Here is a 26,406-nt window from a genome sequence, read left to right on the forward strand (position 1 = left end):
TACACACCCCCACCCCTGTTATTTACTTGAAAGCTCAGTAATTGCCCTGACTAATGCCATTCACCGCGCACACGACTCTCGGACCACCCCCATTTACAAGCCTCACTGGCCGCACTCCGCCTGACTCAGGGAGATTTCCTCCATTATTCGTCCCATTTTCTTTTAAACTTTTGGTCCAGAGGGAAAGGGTTTCTGAAGATTGGCACATAGGCTACGAATATCTGACACCGTGCAGTGTGACAAACACAAAAACTGGCAGAGTACCCGGCCCGCTGCGCCAAGTTTCACATCATGATAGTGCCCTGGGGCAAAGCACCTGCGCAGGATTGACCCCATGGAAACGGGTGCAACTTAAAGGGATCCTATCATTGCATACCCTTTTTTTTCTGACTAACACGCAGGAATAGCCTTAAGAAGCCGACTGGGCATGTTTGGGCCACAAGAAAATGGCTGCTTACACCAGTTTACGCGGTGAAACCAATTTTTTTTTTTAACTGGACACAAAGTCCTGCATGTCCGACTTTGTGTCCAGTTAAAAAAAAAAAAACATTTTGCCGTGGAGAGGCAGAAGATGCACACACAGGCGGACACTTTTCAAACCCATTCAAATGACTGTCAGTTTTCGTCTCCTGTCCAGTCTCTCAGGCACAAGACGGAAACCTGCAAAGCGGAGACCGGGCGCAGGTGTGAACTGGGTGCGTGGTGATGTCACTGGGATGTCTCTGTGTACATACATTACTTATCCTGTATTATACTCCAGAGCTGCGCTCACTATTCTGCTGGTGTGGTCACTGTGTACATACATTACATTACTTATCCTGTACTGATCCTGAGTTACATCCTGTATTATACTCCAGAGCTGCGCTCACTATTCTGCTGGTGCAGTCACTGTGTACATACATTACATATCTTGTACTGATCCTGAGTTACATCCTGTATTATACTCCAGAGCTGCACTCACTATTCTGCTGGTACAGTCACTGTGTACATACATTACATATCTTGTACTGATCCTGAGTTACATCCTGTATTATACTCCAGAGCTGCACTCACTATTCTGCTAGTACAGTCACTGTGTACATACATTACATTACTTATCCTGTACTGATCCTGAGTTACATCCTGTATTATACTCCAGAGCTGCGCTCACTATTCTGCTGGTGCAGTCACTGTGTACATACATTACATTACTTATCCTGTACTGATCCTGAGTTACATCCTGTATTATACTCCAGAGCTGCGCTCACTATTCTGCTGGTGCAGTCACTGTGTACATACATTACATTACTTATCCTGTACTGATCCTGAGTTACATCCTGTATTATACTCCAGAGCTGCACTCACTATTCTGCTGGTGCAGTCACTGTGTACATACATTACATTACTTATCCTGTACTGATCCTGAGTTACATCCTGTATTATATTCCACAGCTGCACTCACTATTCTGCTGGTGCAGTCACTGTGTACATACATTACTTATCTTGTACTGATCCTGAGTTACATCCTGTATTATACTCCAGAGCTGCACTCACTATTCTGCTGGTACAGTCACTGTGTACATACATTACTTATCCTGTACTGATCCTGAGTTACATCCTGTATTATACTCCAGAGCTGCGCTCACTATTCTGCTGGTACAGTCACTGTGTACATACATTACTTATCCTGTACTGATCCTGAGTTACATCCTGTATTATACTCCAGAGCTGCGCTCACTATTCTGCTGGTACAGTCACTGTGTACATACATTACTTATCCTGTACTGATCCTGAGTTACATCCTGTATTATACTCCAGAGCCGCGCTCACTATTCTGCTGGTACAGTCACTGTGTACATTACATTACTTATCTTGTACTGATCCTGAGTTACATCCTGTATTATACTCCAGAGCTGCACTCACTATTCTGCTGGTGCATTCACTATGTAAAGTATATAGAATATTGGGGACACTCAGTGACCTTATGGACTGTCTCCCCCTGACATCTTGGTTGATCCTATAATGCAGGTAATTTATTCCTTGTTCTGCTACTATGGGTGGATAACACAGATAATACATGTACATCTTACCAGTAAGGAATGTATGCCCTGATATCAGGTAAAATTATATCCCATTACTGACATCATCAGATGCCAACCAGTGACACTTTTATGAGTTGACCTAAAAACTACAGACAGCACAGCGCAGCCTTCACCTGGACAGGTACACTTACATAACCACCTCTCAAATATGTAAAACACACCCTGGCCTTAACTACAGGTTAGATATACATATGTATTATCTGTATTATCCTAAGATACGAGCAGAACAAGGAACAAACTACTTGGATTATAGGATCAGCCAAGATGTCAGGGGGAGACAGTCTGTAAGGTCACTGAGTGTCTCCAGCAGAATAGTGAGCGCAGCTCTGGAGTATAATACAGGATAAGTAATGTAATGTATGTACACTGTGACTGTACCAGCAGAATAGTGAGTGCAGCTCTGGAGTATAATACAGGATGAAACTCAGGATCAGTACAGGATAAGTAATGTAATGTATGTACACAGTGACTGTACCCGCAGAATAGTGAGCGCAGTTCTGGAGTATAATACAGGATGTAACTCAGGATCAGTACAGGATAAGTAATGTAATGTATGTACACAGTGACTGCAGCAGCAGAATAGTGAGCGCAGCTCTGGAGTATAATACAGGATGTAACTCAGGATCAGTACAGGATAAGTAATGTAATGTATGTACACAGTGACTATACCAGCAGAATAGTGAGCGCAGCTCTGGAGTATAATACAGTATGTAACTCAGGATCAGTACAGGATAAGTAATGTAATGTATGTACACAGTGACTCCACCAGCAGAATAGTGAGCACAGCTCTGGAGTATAATACAGGATGTAACTCAGGATCAGTACAGGATAAGTAATGTAATGTATGTACACAGTGACTGCACCAGCAGAATAGTGAGTGCAGCTCTGGAGTATAATACAGGATAAGTAATGTAATGTATGTACACAGTGACTCCACCAGCAGAATAGTGAGCACAGCTCTGGAGTATAATACAGGATGTAACTCAGGATCAGTACAGGATAAGTAATGTAATGTATGTACACAGTGACTGCACCAGCAGAATAGTGAGTGCAGCTCTGGAGTATAATACAGGATAAGTAATGTAATGTATGTACACAGTGACTGTACCAGCAGAATGGTGAGCGCAGCTCTGGAGTATAATACAGGATGTAACTCAGGATCAGTACAGGATAAGTAATGTAATGTATGTACACAGTGACTGTACCAGCAGAATAGTGAGCGCAGCTCTGGAGTATATTACAGGATGTAACTCAGGATCAGTACAGGATAAGTAATGTAATGTATGTACACAGTGACTGTACCAGCAGAATGGTGAGCGCAGCTCTGGAGTATAATACAGGATGTAACTCAGGATCAGTACAGGATAAGTAATGTAATGTATGTACACAGTGACTGTACCAGAAGAATAGTGAGCGCAGCTCTGGAGTATAATACAAGATGTAACTCAGGATCAGTACAGGATAAGTAATGTAATGTATGTACACAGTGACTGTACCAGCAGAATGGTGAGCGCAGCTCTGGAGTATAATACAGGATGTAACTCAGGATCAGTACAGGATAAGTAATGTAATGTATGTACACAGTGACTGCACCAGCAGAATAGTGAGTGCAGCTCTGGAGTATAATACATGACATAACTGCGGATTAGTAATGTAAGCACCCGTAGGCTGATACAGTGTTTGGGGCTGCACACACCCCAGAAGAGCCACTCGTGGAGCCTTTGCCAATGACTTCTATAAAGTACAGAACAATAATTCTACAGAAAACAAAAGGTTCTCTTAGAAATGAAAACACACCCCGGAGGCCACATACCTTCTGTCTTCTCTTCACACCCCGGCCAAATATGAGAAGACTTGAGGTGACATCCTGCGTGTTTTGCTGCCTCTGGGTCCTACAACTAGGACTAGGCTATAGTCACCTGTTTACAATGCCTGCAGCCTTTTCCGGGTACACCGCTATATGTGACCAGGCCTCGGGGCAACAAAAAAATTTTAGAAAAAAATTCTAATCTCTGTTCACATTCTAAGATCCAGCAAATATCTAGCCTTGTGATCACAGACGGGGGCGGGTGAAGCAATGCAAGACACGCGTAACATGAGCTTCTGGTATACTCGCTACTTTACCAGCCACTTCTATGTAAAAATGAAAAAATTTTGCAGCTTTTTACCAAACAGTCAGGCTCAATCTCTCATCTTATTTACAGTCTATACGTGCTGCCAGGGAATGACTGAAAACTAGAGATGAGCGAGTACTGTTGGGATCAGCCGATCCGAACAGCACGCACGCATAGAAATGAATGGACATAGCCGACATGCGGGGGGTTAAGCGGCCGGCCGCCATCGAAGCAGAAGTACCGGGTGCATCCATTCATTTCTATGGAGCGTGCTGTTCGGATCGGCTGATCCAAACAGTACTCGCTCATCTCTACTGAAAACCAATATGGTCCAACACTTCTCACAGCTGGTGGTCTGTTACAGTCGTATCCAGTGTACACAAGGCTTTGTAGGGTTACAGTCTGCGTTCCAGAGTGTTCTTGCGCTGATACATTGTAGCAAGAGATGAGCAAACCAGTTCTTAGGCTTTGTTCACATCTGCATTTGGGTTTCCGTTTGGGGAGTCCGCTTGGCCCGTGACGTCACCCAGGAAACTGGAAGACAACCCAAACTGAGCGTCGGATTCCACAATGGAGCCCAGAAGAGGTGATGGAAGGAGAGTATACGTTATTATTACCTTTCTGACACTCCCCAATCCCCCAATTATTACACTCAGGACATCCAAGCATATAATAACACTTCCCAAAATAGGTGGATGAGCCAAAAGGTGGCTTTCAATCTTCAAGTGTTCAGGTATGGCTGAATGCGCATGGCTGGGCCACAAGAAAATGGTCGCTCACACCAGCTTACTGTGTAAGCGGCCACAAGAAAATGGTCACTTTCACCAGCTTACTGTGTAAGCGGCCATTTTCTTGTGGCCACGGGCATGCGCAGTCGGCTCTGCCCGAGGTCTGGAAGATTGAAACCCAGGACGGAAGAAGACGCAGGGAGAGGGCGTTCCAGAAGAAGATGGAGGCGGCGCTGGAGAGTTCTCCGGCAGCATTGGGGACCGCCCCTAGTGCTGCAAGAGAACTAATTTGCATACCAAAGAAAACCCGGATTTCAGCGGCGCGGAGAAGACATCTAAAGGTAGGAGAAGAATAGCCTTTCTTAAGGCTATTCCTACATGTTAGTCAGAAAAAAAGGCTATCTAATGATAGGATCCCTTTAAAATAAGGCCGCCCTGGCTGTCCCGTGCGGCCTTGGTATGCCGTATTTTGGCGCCCCTTTAATTTGTGGGCAGATTCCACTTAAAGCAGCGGATGAGAGCGACCACTTTAGCAGTATTAGGACACACACAAGTCCTTGCACTTGAGTCGTGACTTGTGTTGCGATCACCCATGATGAGAGGGCTGTGGGTACATGGCAGGGGTGCAGACGGACTGGCAGCAGGTATGTAGGGCAGCCCCGGTGACGGCCCATGTTATTCACAGCCCTAATTACCGTGAATTGTTTTTCCAGTTCCACTGCCGGAGGCTACTTGAAGATGATGGCATCTGTGTCACGCAAGAGGCGGGTGTGACGACGCCTAGAGCCCTGTCACTTGACGCTTAATCACAGGGTGTTAAAGGTGTACCCTAAGACCACGAGAAGTCTGCTTCTGACGCAGATGACGGAGATTAACCCTCTGGCTGCCGCTGCACCTGCTCCGCTTCATGAATCAAATCCCAGACCTACAGTAAAGACAGACATGCACACATAACGTGAAAGATTTATGTGCCGTTCAGGTCCTAGTGAAAGCTGGGTGACAAAGGAGACGATCAATGGTCACCCAATGTTTCCAGGTCTATCATTTCTGACACTACAACTCCCAGCAGACGGGAGCTGTCAGTACCAGTCACTACATGGAGCGTGCACCTGTATGGCTGCCGCTGACAGGTGTATAACAGGTGTACGAGAGCGCTGCTGGCGAGTGTCACTGTGTAGTGAGTCGCACAAGTCCTGACAGGTACAGCCGAGCTCAGCGTGTCACCGATGCTATGCAGGAGACAGACCGGATATTCTACACCGCGGCGGAGGAAGTAATGAGTGTGTGTACACGGGACGAATACTGGGGGTCCACGTTCCAATAAGCAGACCGTCAGTCATCACCATAAGCTGTCAGTTTTATCTGTTCCTTGGAAAGCTGGGTGGCAGCCAACAAAGTTTCCTTTAACCCCTTAAGCCACAGTGTTGTCCTGATGTTGCTTTCCATTTTTTCCTTCCCCACTTTCCAAAAGCGATAACGTTTTTTTCCGTTCACTGAGCTGGAATTGGGGAAAAAAACACAATTTGCTCATTTGGATTTTTCCCTCTGCTGCGCCATTCGCCATATGGGATAAATGTTATAATACTTGAGGCATTTGCAGACACAGGAGCCCTAATATTTTTAAGTTTTATATGCAATCTAGGTAAAGGAGAGTGACATTAGGGCGAAGTTCACACAGTGGATTTTAGAAGTGGAATCTGCCTCAAAAAAACTCTCCCATTCACTTCAGTGGAAGTCAAGAGCAGATTTTATTCCTCTAGACCAGTGATGGAGAACCTTTCAGAGACCGAGTGCCCAAATTGCAACCCAAAACCCAATAAATTATCACAATGTGGCAACACGGAAATATAACCTTAATACTGTGCGGATCCACAATGGTGGACGGTTACAGACCCACAAATTACAGTCATGTGAATGGGGCTTTACTGAATTTCAATAATACAAACAACTTTGTACTGAAATGTAAAGCTCTTTTGCATTTGGTATAATTTCTAACAATTAACGTTCACTATTTACATCGCACAGGATCTGTTTTATAGTGACCGTACAATGTTCTTACAGTCTGTACTAATATCATGTCTGCTATAAAACAGATCCTGTGTGATATAAATAGTGAAAGGACCCCCCACACAGTACAATGCGCTCCACAGTGGGCCCCACACAATACAATGCGCTCCACAGTGGTCCCCACACAGTACAATGTGCTCCACAGTGGGCCCCACACAGTACAATGTGCTCCACAGTGGGCCCCACACAATACAATGCGCTCCACAGTGGCCCCTACACAGTACAACGCATTCCACAGTGGGCCCCACACAGTACAATGCACTCCACAGTGGCCCCCACACAGTACAATGCGCTCCACACAGTATTATATGCTACTTACATTACCTCCCACAAAGAGCAGCCCGGCATCCACTTTCTTCTGACTGCAGGCACTGATGAATGACGTCATCACGCCTGTGTCGGGGCAGAGGTCACAGTCTACTGTCAGTGTAAGCCACATACCCACGGCCTAAATTTTTAGGGTTTACCACTCACGAACCATTATTATACTGTGAGGTCTCTTCAGACTCCAGAATGTAAGACCTGGGGGGAGGGGGGGGGTCATTAAACATAATAAACAGCATTATTCATTTCGCCACAAATCACAGACCCGGAGGTAACACTTTTTATTATGTTTGATCATCCTTCCCTGGGCCCCCGTTGATTATACTTTGAGACCCCCACAGTATAATAGTTTTGCTTCAGTCCAGTTCAGTCTGAAAGAAATGGCCAAGCAATACTCTCAACCCTGCCCGGCGGCCTCCACTCTAAAGGTCTAGACCAGAGGCCGCCCCTTTGCTTCATGTAACAGTAGAGCGGGCCCCCTTCCCTCCATGGGCCCACATGTAATATGTCCACCCCTGGGTGAATTTGCTTATGTGGCAAAGTTGGAGTGGCAACAAAAATGGCCACCAGTACAACTCTCAAAAGTCAATCAGATTTGCTGGAGTCCTGAATGGCATAGATACGCAGCGACACTTTAGGAAAGCTGGGTGAAGACAAATTTGACCACCTTTAAAGCTCTCAAAGCAACATAAACCCGACTTTCCTCCTCCAGTTTACAGTATATATCCTTTGCTCCTCTTTTGGCTTCACCAATCAGAAGCAAGGTCACTCGGAGTTCTGGGAAAGCTGGGTGACAACCTATATAGACAATATTACAATTTCTACAGGCGTTGTCAGCTAGTATTCCATCAGGACATAGGTAGTGATACTAGAGAGTGGGATGTACCCCTAGGTGACTTTGCTATTCAGGTTTATGGGAAAGCTGTGTAGGAACATTTTGCTGCGCATCAATGACACACTTAGTAGACCACACCAATACTGCCACAGCAGGGGGGCACCCAGGGGGTATTCACTTGTTGTTACCCTAATGAGAGGCTCAGTGGTGGTCAGGCCGGCAAGGTGTGTGTGTATATTGAATATTACAGCGGAGGTTTCGCCTCGTTACCCTAATTAAGACCCTTCAGTGAGATCAATAGGGGATCGTTATCTGGGATGGGGCAGACAAGCAGGAGATCAAAGCGCATTAACCCTGCCATCATCCTATCCTTCCTACTAATATACACTCACCGGCCACTTTATTAGGTACACCATGCTAGTAACGGGTTGGACCCCCTTTTGCCTTCAGAACTGCCTCAATTCTTCGTGGCATAGATACAACAAGGTGCTGGAAGCATTCCTCAGAGATTTTGGTCCATATTGACATGATGGCATCACACAGTTGCCGCAGATTTGTCGGCTGCACATCCATGATGCGAATCTCCCGTTCCACCACATCCCAAAGATGCTCCTCTATTGGATTGAGATCTGGTGACTGTGGAGGCCATTGGAGTACAGTGAACTCATTGTCATGTTCAAGAAACCAGTCTGAGATGATTCCAGCTTTATGACATGGAGCATTATCCTGCTGAAAGTAGCCATCAGATGTTGGGTACATTGTGGTCATAAAGGGATGGACATGGTCAGCAACAATACTCAGGTAGGCTTTGGCGTTGCAACGATGCTCAATTGGTACCAAGGGGCCCAAAGAGTGCCAAGAAAATATTCCCCACACCATGACACCACCACCACCAGCCTGAACCGTTGATACAAGGCAGGATGGCTCCATGCTTTCATGTTGTTGACGCCAAATTCTGACCCTACCATCCGAATGTCGCAGCAGAAATCGAGACTCATCAGACCAGGCAACGTTTTTCCAATCTTCAATTGTCCAATTTCGATGAGCTTGTGCAAATTGTAGCCTCAGTTTCCTGTTCTTAGCTGAAAGGAGTGGCACCCGGTGTGGTCTTCTGCTGCTGTAGCCCATCTGCCTCAAAGTTCGACGTACTGTGCGTTCAGAGATGCTCTTCTGGCTACCTTGGTTGTAACGGGTGGCTATTTGAGTCACTGTTGCCTTTCTATCAGCTCGAACCAGTCTGGCCATTCTCCTCTGACCTCTGGCATCAACAACGCATTTCCGCCCACAGAACTGCCGCTCACTGGATGTTTTTTCTTTTTCGGACCATTCTCTGTAAACCCTAGAGATGGTTGTGCGTGAAAATCCCAGTAGATCAGCAGTTTCTGAAATACTCAGACCAGCCCTTCTGGCACCAACAACCATGCCACGTTCAAAGGCACTCAAATCACCTTTCTTCCCCATACTGATGCTCGGTTTGAACTGCAGGAGATTGTCTTGACCATGTCTACATGCCTAAATGCACTGAGTTGCCGCCATGTGATTGGCTGATTAGAAATTAAGTGTTAACGAGCAGTTGGACAGGTGTACCTAATAAAGTGGCCGGTGAGTGTATATATATATATATATATATATATATATATATATATATAAAGTATGGAAAAGTTTGTGTGTTTTGTTCCTCAATCACACAAAAATGGCTGAACGGATTTGGATAAAATTTGGCACATAGATAATTTGTAACCACGATTATCACATAGGCTACTTCTTATCCCGGTAAAAGAAATGGCTTCATGACTGTTGTGAATTTATGCTCACATACTATATTACACTGCTCTTGGCAGCAGGCTGATCAAGTCAGGTCTGTTATCTCTCTATGTAAACACTCAGCTAACCCTCAGTGGATTGTGTACATGCATTTGCATATTATCTGATCTGCTCCAGGCAGAGTGCTGACACACTGGATGGGAAAACACCTTTAATCCAAATAGGCAGTTTGCTACTTATAAACACACCGGGAAAAAGAAAATCTAATTTGTGACAAACAACGAGAGCTATGAAGGAGCCAGAAGTTACAGAGTTCTCCTCAAGCGGAGCTCAGGGGAATCATCAAGCCAACAACACACTCATTATGCCGGAACAATCACGTGCACAGCACGAGGAACGAGTTCTGTGGCAGGCCAGCTTGACAGCTGCCGAAACGACGGAGCAGGCGGATCATCAACACCAACAACACGCTCATTATAAGGCGTACCAGCGAGCTGCTGAGATGCCAGAACAATCACAGACAGGGGGGCAACACGGTGGCTCAGTGGTTAGCACTGCAACCTTGCAGCGCTGGAGTTCTGGTGTTCAAATCCCGCCAAGGGCAAAAAACCATCTGCAAGGAGTTTGTATGTTTTCCCCGTGTTTGCATGGATTTCCATCCCAAATTCCAAAAAGACAATCACAGGCACGGCGTGAGGAACAAGTTGAGAGCTGCCGAAATGCCGGAGCAGGAAAACCATCGACGGCAGTAATTTGCTGAATATAGGCGGATCATCGACGCCAACAACACACAGATGAAGTCGCGGGCAGAGGCTAGTGGGAAAATAATTCCAGTATCAGAAGGAGAGGATGATCCCAGCCAATAGACAGCAGATGAGCACAGCAAGGGGTTAATGGAGAAATGGCAAGCATCCCTATGCCCATTGGAGAGCAGATTAGCAAAGTCCCAGCCAATGGAAAGCAGGCAAGCATGCTCCTGGACAACTGGTGAGCACAGGAATAGTGAGTGCCGTCCCAATGCAAGAATGCTCCTGGCAAATGGCAAACTGGTGAGCGCCGCCCAACCAGGGGTGAGCAGGTGAACACCGTCCTGTCCAATGGAGAGCAGGAAAGTCTATGCCCTCCATTGTTTCTGTGGCTGCTTCAGCATTTTGCCAGAAGTAGAAAAGTGAAGAGGAATCTGAGGCAGATGTCCAAATTCTCTTCTTTTACCAACAGCCCTTACATCTTAAAGGGGTTTTCCAGGACTTATATCCTAATCAATACGAGATCAGTGGGGGTCAGACACATGGGACCCCATAGATCAGCTGGTTAGAGTGTTGAGATGTGCACTTTGGCCTCTTCAATCAATACCAAACACAGCGCCATACATTGTTTAGTGGCAATATTAGGTATTGCAACTCAGCCCCATAGACCTGAATGGGACTGAGCTGCTGCTGTACCATGTGACTGATGAATGTGATGTCATTGGCAAACAGCTAATTGGTGGGGGGGTCTCTGATGTCAGACCACCCCCATCAATTACATATTGTTATCCGATCCTAAGCACAGGACATCAATATGCAAGTCCTAGAAAAACCCTTTAAAAACTAAAACCCCTTTAAGTATCCAAAAATTCAATTCTGAATTTAAAGGGGCAGTCTCACATTATAGATATCCCTGGACCAGGTCAACTGTTCCTAATTCATAACATCACAGATGCTAATAGACCCCGTGATAAATCAATAGGGTCCGTGAGGCGCGGGGTGTCCATCATGTGGCGGATCCATCGCTGTTATTTTGTGCTTTTCTGCTCCTATGACATAGTAAAACTGAAAATTTGATGAAGGTGTGAACATAGCCATAGGAGTCCTGTTGCACAATCCTGCTTAAAGGGATTCTACCATTAAAATCTAATTTTTTCTCGTTGACACGTAGGAATAGCCTTAAGAAAGGTTATTCTTCTCCTACCTTTAGATGTTTTCTCCGCGCAAAGCCGACTGCACATGCCCACGGCCACAAGAAAAATGCCCTCTTACACAGTAAGTAAGCGGCCATTTTCTTGTGGCCTGTGGGCATGCACAGTCGGCTCTGCCCAAAGCCTAGAAGTTTGACCGCCTGCGCCGGAAGAAGACGTGTGAAGAAGATGTTCCTGAAGAGGATGGAGGCGGTGCTGGAGAGTTCTCTCGCAGCATTGGTTACGCCCCCAGTGCTGTTTGAGTACTGGGGACCGCCCCCAGTGCTGCGAGATAACTCATTTGCATACTGACGAAAACCAGGATTTATACTGAACAGCGGCGCGGAGAAGACATCTAAAGGTAGGAGAAGAATAGCCTTTCTTAAGGCTAGTCCTACGTGTCAACGAGAAAAAAATCAATTTAAATTGTAGAATCCCTTTAAAAGTCCATTACAAGGAAGATTCCACAAAGACATAGTGTGAACTCATCCTGAGAGTGTACTGTGTGTAGATATGTGTAAAGATGCAAAGACATTGCTGCGAGGCACAGCCCGGGCCGGGTTTCAGTGTTACTTAAGCAGAGTATCGCTTCAGACTTCATTAATGAACAGGTGAACGGCGGCCAAACCCTTCAGGAGAATTATCAGATTATGGAGCAGTCACTGGACGGGAGCAGCAGGTTACTGCATCATACAATGGGGGTGGGGGCTCTGCTTTACTATCCTATGGGGCAGATAGAAGTCTCGGTGTGACAAGCACCAGTCCTGGGGTCCACACTAATGGGGACCACCCCGTAGCCATAAGCACAGAGAGAAATGAAGGGATAGCCCTGGGATACTCTCATTAGAGGGCAGGTTTCTTATATATTGGATGAATCGGCTCTTATCCCATTGAAGTGATTTCAGATGAAAAGAATTTTCATTTTACTTATTTTAGTGATAAATCTTCAAAACATTTATATTTGGCTTTAAAACTACAGAAATGGCGCCCTCTACAGGAACAATGCCATGTTACACAGATCTGTGTAAGGTGTAGCAGCAGCCCCCTCTAGAGGCAGTGATTGGATCCTCACCATACTCAGATCCATATGTCACTGGATACATCATTACTACGTGATAAGTGAGGGTCCGACACCCAGGACCTTCACAGATCAGCTGGCTGAAGAGGCCACTGCGTTGGGGTGAGCACTGGGTCTTCTTTAGAGATGAGCGAGTACTGTTTGGATCAGCCGATCTGAACAGCACACTCCATAGAAATGAATGGATGCACCTGGTGCTTCCGCTTTGACAGCGGCCGGCCGCTTAATCCCCCGCGTGCCGGCTACGTCCATTCATTTCTATGCGAGCGTGCTGTTCGGATCGGCTGATCCCAACAGTACTCGCTCATCTATAGTCTTCTTTGCTGAATACCAAACACAGCGCCGTACATTTCGCAGTGGCTGTGCTCGGTATTGCAGCTCAGCCCCATACACTTGCAAACATCTGATCTATGGGAGACTCAGGTGTCAGATCCGCACCAATCACATATTGATAACTTATTCTAAGAACAGGTCAGCAATATGTGAGTCCAAGAAAACCCCTTTAAAGGGATGCATTATGGGGCACTATGCCTGGCATGTCAGTATGGGCACTAGCATACTCATGATATTATGGGTCATCCTGTGTGAATACTACAGACAACTGAGCTCCAGTCATTCCCTTCTAACCAGTTGGGATGATCAGGGATCAGTGATCTGCAGGCGATCTATTGATAGTCACTCTGTCCGCACCAAAACACTCTCCACGATGGCAGAAAAGCCCATCCTACTGTATTTGGATACCCTGTATTTCTAAAAATTTCCGGTCTGGCTAGGTGAATTACTGTGTGACCGGATAACCAATGCATGTGAACACGGGTGACACATACCAAGGCCTGAAGGATGCCGTCCATGGTGATGGTTCCTTCTATGGTCAGGTAGGAAGCTTTCGATAATGTAGCCAGAGACCAGTCTAGGAAGTCGGCCATTCTCTTCTGTTTGACGTCTGGGCGGGTGATGAACCTGCAGAAAGGGACGGAATATCACAGCAACATAAACATGGCGGACCTGGAGTGCAGCAGGTGGCTACAAAAACACTACTAGGGGGTTACCCCCTTATAGGAAGGGCATTATTAATGGGGGGTCTAATAAGTGGGCCCCCAAAACGGAGTGTCTGCTCCAATAATCTGCAGGTACTTAAAAGAATTCTCAGGACTTTACTATTATAGACCAATCCTTAGGACTAGGTCATGAGTATCAGGTCAGGGGGCAACAACCTGCACCCCTAATGATCAGATTACTGCCAGCGTTGCTGTGCACCGGGACTAGCTGCACAATATACTGACTGGAAGCAGAGCGCCGTACACCATGTAGTGGCCATGACTGGTTACTGCAATTCCCATGAAGGGGACAGAGCTGCAGTAACCGGGCATAGCCCTGCACAGTCTACATTATACTGAATAGCTGGTTCCAGGTTGCTGCAGACGCCGCAATCAGATGACCGTTGAGGGTGTCAAGTGTTGGACTCCCATTGACCTGAAACTGGTGACCTATTTTAGGAAGATATCCTCAACAGCGCCATTAACTGAGGGCACCCCCTCTACTATGAGCTGCCTTATCAAAGACAAACAGAGGTGAGGGCTCCATAGGAATATGGGGGAGTCTGTGAGCCTTGAAATAATGGAGGGATGACAATGCACAACATAGGAATGTATACCTACAGTGAAAAAAAGTCACAAGCGACCTACTCGACTTGCAGTCCAAAGTTTTTGGGAGCCTGCTGATGCCACCTAGAGGTTATTCTAATAAAAACACCAGATCTTCTAGTGGGGCCCATGTAGAAAATCTCACACTACAGCTCTATTAGTAAATCTAGACAGAAACCTAAGGCCAATGGTCGTAACTCCAGTCTGTAGTCATAGGACTAGGGGTATGTGCCGTCATTTCTAGCCACTTCTCAGTAATGGCGGTCATTCTGATCATATCTTTGGGGATCGACACTGGAGAGAATTGCTCATATTAATGTCACCACAATTGTACACTATGAGAGGAGACTTACTTGGACACAAGCACTGCAGCAGCGTCCCGAGCCTTGTCACTGACCAGCAGATAAGACTGAGGAGCAGAGAGAAGAGAATCAGTTTATCTGTGTGTACAGGGCTCAGGCAGAAGACAGAGAGGAGAGAGAGAAGACACTCGTCCCTGAGAGCAGACCTTAGCGATCTCCAGGATGTGATCCATGGTAGAGCGGCGAATCTGTCCTCCTTCCGCAGAGAGGTTTCCATCCAGACGTGAGAGGTCAAAGGGTATGAGACAGGTCATAGCTAACCACAGGAGCAGCATGTAACGTGTCTCCCAGGTCTGAGGAGAGAAACAAGCGGTAAGAGGACAAGGACCACAATATACAGAGAGAGAGATCTATATACAGTATATCAGGGAGCACAGGCAGAAGAAGTATCAGCCTGTCATTATCCTGTACCCCAAGTGTCAGCCTGTCATTATCCTGTACCCCAAGTGTCAGCCTGTCATTATCCTGTACCCCAAGTATCAGCCTGTTATTATCCTGTACCCCAAGTATCAGCCTGTCACTATCCTGTACCCCAAGTATCAGCCTGTCATTATCCTGTACCCCAAGTATCAGCCTGTCATTATCCTGTACCCCAAGTATCAGCCTGTCATTATCCTGTACCCCAAGTATCAGCCTGTCATTATCCTGTACCCCAAGTATCAGCCTGTCATTATCCTGTACCCCAAGTATCAGCCTGTCATTATCCTGTACCCCAAGTATCAGCCTGTCATTATCCTGTACCCCAAGTATCAGCCTGTCATTATCCTGTACCCCAAGTATCAGCCTGTCATTATCCTGTACCCCAAGTATCAGCCTGTCATTATCCTGTACCCCAAGTATCAGCCTGTTATTATCCTGTACCCCAAGTGTCACCCTATCATTATCCTGTACCCCAAGTGTCAGCCTGTCATTATCCTGTACCCCAAGTATCAGCCTGTCATTATCCTGTACCCCAAGTATCAGCCTGTCATTATCCTGTACCCCAAGTATCAGCCTGTTATTATCCTGTACCCCAAGTGTCAGCCTGTCATTATCCTGTACCCCAAGTATCAGCCTGTCACTATCCTGTACCCCAAGTATCAGCCTGTCACTATCCTGTACCCCAAGTGACAGCCTGTCATTATCCTGTACCCCAAGTATCAGCCTGTCATTATCCTGTACCCCAAGTATCAGCCTGTCATTATCCTGTACCCCAAGTGACAGCCTGTCATTATCCTGTACCCCAAGTATCAGCCTGTCATTATCCTGTACCCCAAGTGTCAGCCTGTCATTATCCTGTACCCCAAGTATCAGCCTGTCATTATCCCGTACCCCAAGTGTCAGCCTGTCATTATCCTGTACCCCAAGTATCAGCCTGTCACTATCCTGTACCCCAAGTATCAGCCTGTCACTATCCTGTACCCCAAGTGACAGCCTGTCATTATCCTGTACCCCAAGTATCAGCCTGTCATTATCCTGTACCCCAAGTATCAGCCTGTCATTATCCTGTACCCCAAGTATCAGCCTGTTATTATCCTGTACCCCAAGTGACAGCCTGTCATTATCCTGTACCCCAAGTATCAGCCTGTTATTATCCTGTACCCCAAGTGACAGCCTGTCATTATCCTGTACCCCAAGTATCAGCCTGTTATTATCCTGTACCCCAAGTATCAGCCTGTCATTATCCTGTACCCCAAGTATCAGCCTGTCATTATCCTGTACCCCAAGTATCAGCCTGTCACTATCCTGTACCCCAAGTATCAGCCTGTCATTATCCTGTACCCCAAGTATCAGCCTGTCACTATCCTGTACCCCAAGTGTCAGCCTGTCATTATCCTGTACCCCAAGTATCAGCCTGTCATTATCCTGTACCCCAAGTATCAGCCTGTCATTATCCTGTACCCCAAGTATCAGCCAGTCACTATCCTGTACCCCAAGTGACAGCCTGTCATTATCCTGTACCCCAAGTATCAGCCTGTCACTATCCTGTACCCCAAGTGTCAGCCTGTCATTATCCTTATCCCAAGTATCAGCCTGTCATTATCCTGTACCCCAAGTATCAGCCTGTCATTATCCTGTACCCCAAGTATCAGCCTGTCATTATCCTGTACCCCAAGTATCAGCCTGTCATTATCCTATACCCCAAGTGTCAGCCTGTCATTATCCTGTACCCCAAGTGTCAGCATGTCATTATCCTGTACCCCAAGTGTCAGCCTGTCATTATCCTGTACCCCAAGTATCAGCCTGTCATTATCCTGTACCCCAAGTGTGAGGGAGGGACATTAAAGTCACTTGCTCTGGACATAACACTGCGCCCCCTCTCACCTCATGATCTGCAGGATTCTGTACAGAGATCAGTTCCAGCACTGGATGGACATCAACAACTTCATGTGGAAAGAGTCGCAGAAAAATCTTATAGCCCCGAACCTGTTGGAGGATAAGTCTGTCAGTATAGAGATGCATTACAGGAGTGATACACCCACAGAGACCCCCATGGATCCACCATGTAAATGTATTGTCTATACATAGATAATTATACAGAATCTTTAGTGGGGACATTTCTTTTTTAAGGACAGCAGTGGATATAGACTGCATTTTCTGTTAACATTTTATTTTACCAGACCAGCAGCAAACCTTTGTGTCCCCTGGACAGTCATGTCGTTGTACATGGAAAAATTTAGAAGAGCAACATAGCCCCTTAGTATATCATCTATGGGGTCCTAACAACGTGGTGCACCTGGAATAACCCCCTCAGTCAATGTCATGCCTTATATCTCAGCTGCATACAACCTCACTTAGATCTCTAGTAGGTATGTTTAGGAGGTGCCACTAGAGGGCGCTAACTACAATCGACTTTATTATTAGAGTTAATTGGAGCTATATAAATCTGTATACTATGTGCGCCCTCTAGTGGTGACTGGCAGCTGCCAGTATTTTGTCTTTTTAAGGTAAAGTTTGTACAGTGTAACTTGGTGCTGATTTTAAAGTTTATTTCACCCCCAAATCAGCACCAAATTCTGCCCTGAATCAGCTCCCAGAGATCAAAGCCAAATGCTGAGGAAATAAGCGTCCTGCTCGATTTTACCACAGATTCCTCTTCCATTTCTGCAGTGTGAACAGCCCCTAACCCTATGGTTGTATGAGGGGAGGATATTTGACTGCTAGAAATAATAATATATTTTATGGCTATAGCGCCAACATATTCCGCAGCACTTTACAAATTGTTAAAGGGAAGTTGGGAAATTAATCAGTAAAGAAATTCAGGGCTAAAAAAACCAAAATGAATATTAATTTTAAAAAGTAGACAAGTTACCTTGGAAATTAAATAGAGGAACTTAAAGCTCAAATGCATGAGAACGGGTGAAGAGGATTTGTCTCGTACAATATCCAGTAAGAGATCCAACATCCACTCTGCAAGAGAATACAAAGCATTAGTGAGTGTACACTGCTGCCACCTGGAGGACACTTGTACTCACAGCATTCCCTCCAGAGGTCTGTACCTCAACCTGCAGCGGTCAGGTCATGCTGGGAACACGGTGAACCACATATTGGAGACCATTACATATATGACTGGCCTTTTCCTTCTGCAAGTCTTTGTCAGCTTAAAAAAGGGAGTCTTTAAAAGCAGCTTTCCCTTTAACCGTCTCATTGCTGGGGTTTGGACTCGCCAGAAACAGAAGGACAAGGTTCCCAAAAGCCTCACGTAAACAGAGCAGTAATACACATGTATGGCCACCAGTCTATTCACTTCTATGGGACAGACAGAGCGCTATACACTCCCTCAAAACCCAGCGCACGGGTGTATCTGCAGTCAGAAATATTGATCAGACTGATGGTTTCCTTGTGTGTGGAGGCTAGAAAGGAAATGGTGACTGAAAGGAAAGGGTTAACATACCAAGATGTGGATCCAAGAGGTGAGGCTGCTCCTGATAGGTGTCCATGATCACTGCAAAATAATACACCGAGCATTAACCTCAGCCGCAACATCATACATTACCCATCGGCTCCAGAGAGAGGATACAGCTAGAACGTCAGCGAGAAAGCACGGGTATACAGACGTGAACACGGCGATGGGTTACTAGAGATAGATAGATAGATAGATAGATAGATAGATAGATAGATAGATAGATAGAAAATAGATAGATAGATAGATAGATATAAGAGATAGATAGATAGATAGATAGATAGATAGAGATAGGAGATGGCTGCCTATTCATTACAGAATAAAATACAGTCCTATGAAAAAGTTTGGGCACCCCTATTAATCTTAATCATTTTTAGTTCTAAATATTTTGGTATTTGCATATTTGCAACAGCCATTTCAGTTTGATATATCTAATAACTGATGGACACAGTAATATTTCAGGATTGAAATGAGGTTTATTGTACTAACAGAAAATGTGCAATATGCATTAAACCAAAATTTGACCGGTGCAAAAGTATGGGCACCTCAACAGAAAAGTGACATTAATATTTAGTAGATCCTCCTTTTGCAAAGATAACAGCCTCTAGTCGCTTCCTGTAGCTTTTAATCAGTTCCTGGATCCTGGATAAAGGTATTTTGGACAAACAATTCAAGTTCAGTTAAGTTAGATGGTCGCCGAGCATGGACAGCCCGCTTCAAATCATCCCACAGATGTTCAATGATATTCAGGTCTGGGGACTGGGATGGCCATTCCAGAACATTGTAATTGTTCCTCTGCATGAATGCCTGAGGATTTGGAGCAGTGTTTTGGATCATTGTCTTGCTGAAATATCCATCCCCGGCGTAACTTCAACTTCGTCACTGATTCTTGAACATTATTCTCAAGAATCTGCTGATACTGAGTGGAATCCATGCGACCCTCAACTTTAACAAGATTCCCGATGCCGGCATTGGCCACACAGCCCCAAAGCATGATGGAACCTCCACCAAATTTTACAGTGGGTAGCATGTGTTTTTCTTGGAATGCTGTTTCTTTTTGGACGCCATGCATAACGCCTTTTTTTATAACCAAACAACTCAATCTTTGTTTCCAAAATGAAGTTGGCTTCTCCAAATGTGCTTTTTCATACCTCAGCCAACTCTATTTGTGGCGTACGTGCAGAAACGGCTTCTTTCTCATCACTCTCCCATACAGCTTCTATTTGTGCAAAGTGCGCTGTATAGTTGACCGATGCACAGTGACACCATCTGCAGCAAGATGATGCTGCAGCTCTTTGGAGGTGGTCTGTGGATTGTCCTTGACTGTTCTCACCATTCTTCTTCTCTGCCTTTCTGATATTTTTCTTGGCCTGCCACTTCTGGGCTTAACAAGAACTGTCCCTGTGGTCTTCCATTTCCTTACTATGTTCCTCACAGTGGAAACTGACAGGTTAAATCTCTGAGACAACGTTTTGTATCCTTCCCCTGAACAACTATGTTGAACAATCTTTGTTTTCAGATCATTTGAGAGCGGGCTGTCCATGTTCGGCGACCATCAAACTTAACTGAACTTGAATTGTTTTATAAAGAGGAATGGTCCAAAATACCTTCATCCAGGATCCAGGAACTGATTAAAAGCTACAGGAAGCGACTAGAGGCTGTTATCTTTGCAAAAGGAGGATGTACTAAATATTAATGTCACTTTTCTGTTGAGGTGCCCATATATTTGCACCGGTCAAATTTTGGTTTAATGCATATTGCGCATTTTCTGTTAGTACAATAAACCTCATTTCAATCCTGAAATATTACTGTGTCCATCAGTTATTAGATATATCAAACTGAAATGGCTGTTGCAAATACCAAAATATTTAGAACTAAAAATGATTAAGATTAATAGGGGTGCCCAAACTTTTTCATAGGACTGTATAAACTTATCACACTCATCCACAAGGCTCTCCATAATGCCGCACCTCCCTACATTTCCTCCCTCATCTCTGTCTACCGCCCAACCCGTGCTCTCCGTTCACTCAACTCACCCCCCGATCTTCATCGGCTGCTCCCCTCTGCCAGTCCCTCCACTGGTTACCTATAGCCCAGCGAATTGAGTTCAAGCTACTAACGCTAACATACAAAGCCATGCACAACCTGTTCCCTCCATATATCTCTGACCTCATCTCCTGCTACCTGCCCACATGTAACCTCAGATCCTCCAATGACCTCCTACTCCGCTCTGCCCTCATCCGCTCCTCACACAACCGTCTCCAAGATTTCTCTTGTGCATCCCCCATACTCTGGAACTCCTTACCAAGACTCATAAGACTGACCCCCACAATCACAGGATTCAAGAAGGCCCTGAAGACTCATCTATTCAGGAAGGCCTACAACCTCCAATAACACTACTGTCACCACACTGCCATCTGTACAGTCTCCCCCTCTCCTTCTGTCTCTACCCCCCTTCCCTCATAGACTGTAAGCCCTCGCGGGCAGGGCCCTCTACCCCACTGTGCCAGTCAGTCATTGTTAGTATTATATCTACCTGTATATTCTGTGTACTGTATGTAACCCCCAAATGTAAAGCACCATGGAATTAATATAATAATGTATAGCACCATGGAATTAATGGTGCTATATAAACAATAATAATAATAATAACCTCTATTACAAAATTGTCTGACCACTGTATAAGCAATGCTACCTCCGATGCCGCCCCTGCTATTTCTCTTGTCACCCCCTCTATCTTATAGATTGTAAGCTCCTGCGAGCAGGGCCCTCAGTCCCATTGTGAGAAATGACTTTCTTTGTAATGCATCTTTTTGTCTGTACTTGAACCCTACAAATTGTACAGTGCTGCGGAATATGTTGGCGCTATATAAATAAAATTTATTATTATAGATAGATACGATAGATAGATAGATAGATAGATAGATAGATAGATAGATAGATAGATAGATAGATAGATAGATAGATAGATATCTGAGATGTGAATATAAATAAACCATAGACATATATGTGTGTGTCACCATTTAAATGTTCCCCCTTCCAGCCCCGGCAGCTCAGTCTCATTGGTCCGCTGCCGTTTGTGTACATGTCACCATTAAGGCCTTATTCACACATCAGTGACTGCGAGCCCAGACCAGGAGAGGAGAATACACAGAGGTAAAGTATAATGGAAAGCTCTCCTCCGGTTTCCGCTGACCAAACACAGACATGTAAATAAAGTCGGAGGCCGGTGACGGTTACATAATGATGAGCGGGATGTCAGTACAATTTCCTTCATTAGAGTTCTCCTTTAAATAAATTCAGAATCCATTACACTGAGGGGGCCTGGCCACAGTCTGGGGGTTGTATTTGACTCAGATCTCACCTTCACCCCACATATTCAGACACTTTTTCACTCTTGTCACCGGCACCTCCAGAACATCTCCAGAATCCGCCATTTCGCACTCTGGACACATCATAAACCCCTCATTGTCGCTGATTCTCTCGACTTCACTATTACAATTCTCTTCTACTTGTTCTTCCTCTTACTAAACTCTCTCTCTACAATCTGCCCTGACTGCGGCCCCCAGACTCATCTTTCTGTCACATCGGTATACAGATGTATCTACCTTGTGTCAGTCATTGCACTGGTTGTCTGTCTATCACAGAATACAATATAAAATGATCCCACTCCCCATAAATCCCTCCATAGCGCTGCACCCCCCTATATCTCCTCCCTCCTCACAGTCTACCACCCTAAGCGTCCTCTCCATCCTGCCAATGACCTTAGACTTGTATCCTCTGTTATCTGAACATCCCACTCCCGTCACTAAGACTTTTCTTGAGCTGCACCAGTGCTCTAGAACGCTTTACCCCGACAATCAAAGTAATCCCCAACAACAGAAGCTTCAGACCTAAAGTCACATCTGTTTAGGCGGCTCATCACATGACCTGATCACATTGTCCTACACCTCCTCACACTTACATAACATTTCTTAGCCTTTCCTCCTCTATTACCCAGAACCTGACCCCTTGATCCACAGCAGGGATATTCTACTTACGGCCACGGTCAACAGTCTGGACCCGTGTCCCGGCACTTTCATCGTGAGAGCAGACGGGAGAAACCTTCATCTCCTGCCCGCTGTCCTCAAGCCCTGATCCCTTGTAAAAGGGCTTTGGGACATGGGGCAGGAGAAGAATGTTCCTCCTGGCCGCTACTAAAGTTTAATATGTCTGAGGGCACTAATGTGGAATTTTATTATATTAATGTCCCTTTAATGCTACTTAGTGCCCCCACCCACTGTATAATGCTCCTTAGTGCACCCACTAACCATATAATGCTCCTTAGTGCACCCACCCACTGTATAATGCTCCTTAGTGCACCCAGGAATCCTATAATGCTCCTTAGTGCACCCACTAACCATATAATGCACCTTAGTGCCCCCACCCACCATATAATGCTCCTTAGTGCCCCCACCCACTGTATAATGCTCCTTAGTGCCCCCACCCACTGTATAATGCTCCTTAGTGCCCCCATCCACTGTATAATGCTCCTTAGTGCACCCACTAACCATATAATGCTCCTTAGTGCACCCACCCACTGTATAATGCTCCTTAGTGCACCCACTCACCATATAATGCACCTTAGTGCCCCACCCATTGTATAATGCTCCTTAGTGCACCCACCCACCATATAATGCTCCTTAGTGCACCAACCCACTGTATAATGCTCCTTAGTGCACCCACCCACTGTATAATGCACCTTAGTGCCCCCACCCACCATATAATGCTCCTTAGTGCCCCCACCCACCATATAATGCACCTTAGTGCCCCCACCCACCATATAATGCTCCTTAGTGCACCCACTAACCATATAATGCACCTTAGTGCCCCCACCCACCATATAATGCTCCTTAGTGCACCCACTAACCATATAATGCACCTTAGTGCCCCCACCCACCATATAATGCTCCTTAGTGCACCCACTAACCATATAATGCACCTTAGTGACCCCACCCACTGTATAGTGCACCCACTAACCATATAATGCACCTTAGTGCCCCCACCCACCATATAATGCTCCTTAGTGCACCCACTAACCATATAATGCACCTTAGTGACCCCACCCATTGTATAATGCTCCTTAGTGCTCCCACCCACCATATAATGCTCCTTAGTGCTCCCAGGCACTTTATTTGATAGTGTACCCTGTTTAACGGACATTTACTAAAAGTTGTTGAGTACCCCTCCATCTAGAAGTTACTCTGCACTCCTTGCACTTAGTATGTGTATATTCCCAGATACCGGCTGGTGACGGCTGATACAGCTTCAGTTATATGACCTTATTATTAATAGATAGTGCACCATTGTACCAAATAAGTCCTCTGACCTCTGTGTCTCCCTATTTCCTCTTGTGAGCAGGACCCTCACTCCTATCGTTTGATATGTTAATTTGTAACGTCTGATATTGTCCCCTCCGCTTTGTAAAGTGCTGTAGAATATGTTGGCTCACTGAATTATTGCAGATATGCTCTAGTTTTAGTGCAGGAACCTCTGAAAATCAGGAGTGTCGGGGGGAGAGGGAGCAGATGTCAATAAAAAAATATATATATGTGTATATATATATATACAGCATATACACGCACGCTCTGAGTCTCCAGTAGCTGAGGCCTAATATGGCCCTGGATATAAGGCGGACCCCCACTACTCACCTATAAACCTCTGTGTGCACACCTCCCGGCTGACCAGCTCCTCACACGCATCCCGCAGGCCGACAATCAGATCTCGAGTCTCTTTACTCTCTGTGAAGGACTCCAGGATGTTCCCGCTGGACACAGTCTCCTGCCCGCCATCATCTTCTCGCTCAGAACTGTCGGCAGCCATGTTAATTGGTGGCAGAAGGGGAGACCTATTGCTGCAAAAAAAAAAAGAGAGCGCAAAAATAACCAAGGCCGCCTAATACAATGCAAAGAATCTTTCATGTTGTCCATACGAACCAGGTCTCTGATCTAGGAATCCTACTAATATTATAAATGTGAAAGTTTGTGTGATGGTTAGTCGATCATGCAAAACGGGAACAGATTTGGATGAAATTTGGCACATAGAGAGTTTGTAACCTCAATTAACACACAGGCTACTTTTTATCCCAGTAAATGACATGGCTTCACTACTGTTATGAATTTATGTTCACATACTATATTACACTGCTCTTGCAGCAGCTTATCTCACTAATTGCACTTTGCTGATAAAGCCTGGTCTGTTATCTCTCTATAAACACACAGATAACACTGAGTCCATTGTATGCAAGCATCTGCATATTATCTGATCTGCTCCAGTGCTGAGACACTGATATGGGAAAACCCCTTTACACCATATTGGCAGTTTCCGAATTTTAAACATGCTGGGAAGAAGAAAATCTAATTTGTCGCAAAACAAACAAGAGCTATGAAGGAAGCCAGAAGTGAAGAGATTTCTCCTCAAGTGGAGCTGAGGATGATTGATCATGCTAGACATCAAGTCGTTCTTAGAGCAGCCAAATCATCGACGCCAACAACACACTCGTTATATGGAGCCCAGCAAACTGCTGAGATGCCGCAACAATCACGGGCACGGTGTGAGGAACAAGTTCAGCGGCAGTCCAGCTTGACAGCTGCCGAAACGCCACAGCAGGTGGATCATCGACATCAACAATACGCTCATTATACAGTGTACTAGCGAGCTGCTAAAATGCCGGAACAATCACAGGCATGGCGCGAAGAACAAGTTCAGCAGCAGGACAGCTTGAGAGCTGCCGAAACACTGGAGCAGGCAAACCATCGACAGAAATTTGCTGATTATAGGCGGATCATTAGGCAGAGACTAGTAGTATATACATACAATAGGATTAGTGATTGTAGCATATTAGGAGGACAAAGGGGTGTGACATATTCATAAAGGTGCATGAGGGGACAAGGCGCATGTATACAGGCGGGAGAAGGGGTGCGGCATATACATACTTGATGAAGGTATATAGATTGGGTGGAGCAAAGCGGTAATTGTATATACATACAAGAGACAGCACAGTATATAGCTACATGGTGAGGTACACAGTATACACATTGGGTGTCGCAGGGCAGAACAATATATACATACAGGAAACAGCACAGTATATATCTACGTAGTGAGGTGAGGTATACAGCATATACAAAGGGATGGAGCAGGGTGGTATGGTATATATGTACATGGTAGGGGAGGTATACAGTATATATATATATATATAGGATGCAGCAGGGCAGCACAGTATATATGTACATGGTGAGGAAGGTACACACTATATACATAGGATGGAGCAGCACAATATATATGTACATGGAGAGGGGAGGTATACAGTATATATATAGGATGGATCAGGGCAGCACAGTATATACGTACATGGAGAGGGTTGGTACACAGTATATACATAGGATGGAGCAGGGCAGTATATATGTACATGGTGAGGGGAGGTACACAGTATATACATAGGATGGATCAGGGCAGCACAGTATATATGTACATGGTGAGGGAGGTACACAGTATATACATAGGATGGAGCAGCACAGTATATATGTACTTGGTGAGGGGAGATACACAGTAT

The 26,406-nt window shown here is 45.4% G+C and overlaps 1 protein-coding gene across 1 annotated transcript in view; it reads right to left on the reverse strand.

Annotated features, from left to right (window-relative positions):
• The window catches only part of TBCD (tubulin folding cofactor D), a 137,846-nt gene that overhangs the window by 106,709 nt on the left and 4,731 nt on the right, over nucleotides 1-26,406 (reverse strand). The window contains exons 2-8 of the mRNA XM_075279437.1: nucleotides 24,506-24,708; nucleotides 18,807-18,857; nucleotides 18,225-18,322; nucleotides 17,237-17,338; nucleotides 15,079-15,225; nucleotides 14,924-14,979; nucleotides 13,755-13,887 (exon numbers count right to left, since the gene is read on the reverse strand). Of these exons, the coding sequence (XP_075135538.1) occupies nucleotides 13,755-13,887; nucleotides 14,924-14,979; nucleotides 15,079-15,225; nucleotides 17,237-17,338; nucleotides 18,225-18,322; nucleotides 18,807-18,857; nucleotides 24,506-24,677 (759 nt within the window). The 5' untranslated portion in view covers nucleotides 24,678-24,708. The remainder of the gene's footprint in view (nucleotides 1-13,754; nucleotides 13,888-14,923; nucleotides 14,980-15,078; nucleotides 15,226-17,236; nucleotides 17,339-18,224; nucleotides 18,323-18,806; nucleotides 18,858-24,505; nucleotides 24,709-26,406) is intronic.

The sequence above is a fragment of the Leptodactylus fuscus genome, chromosome 6, assembly GCF_031893055.1.
Source record: "Leptodactylus fuscus isolate aLepFus1 chromosome 6, aLepFus1.hap2, whole genome shotgun sequence".
NCBI classification, from domain to species: domain Eukaryota; kingdom Metazoa; phylum Chordata; class Amphibia; order Anura; family Leptodactylidae; genus Leptodactylus; species Leptodactylus fuscus.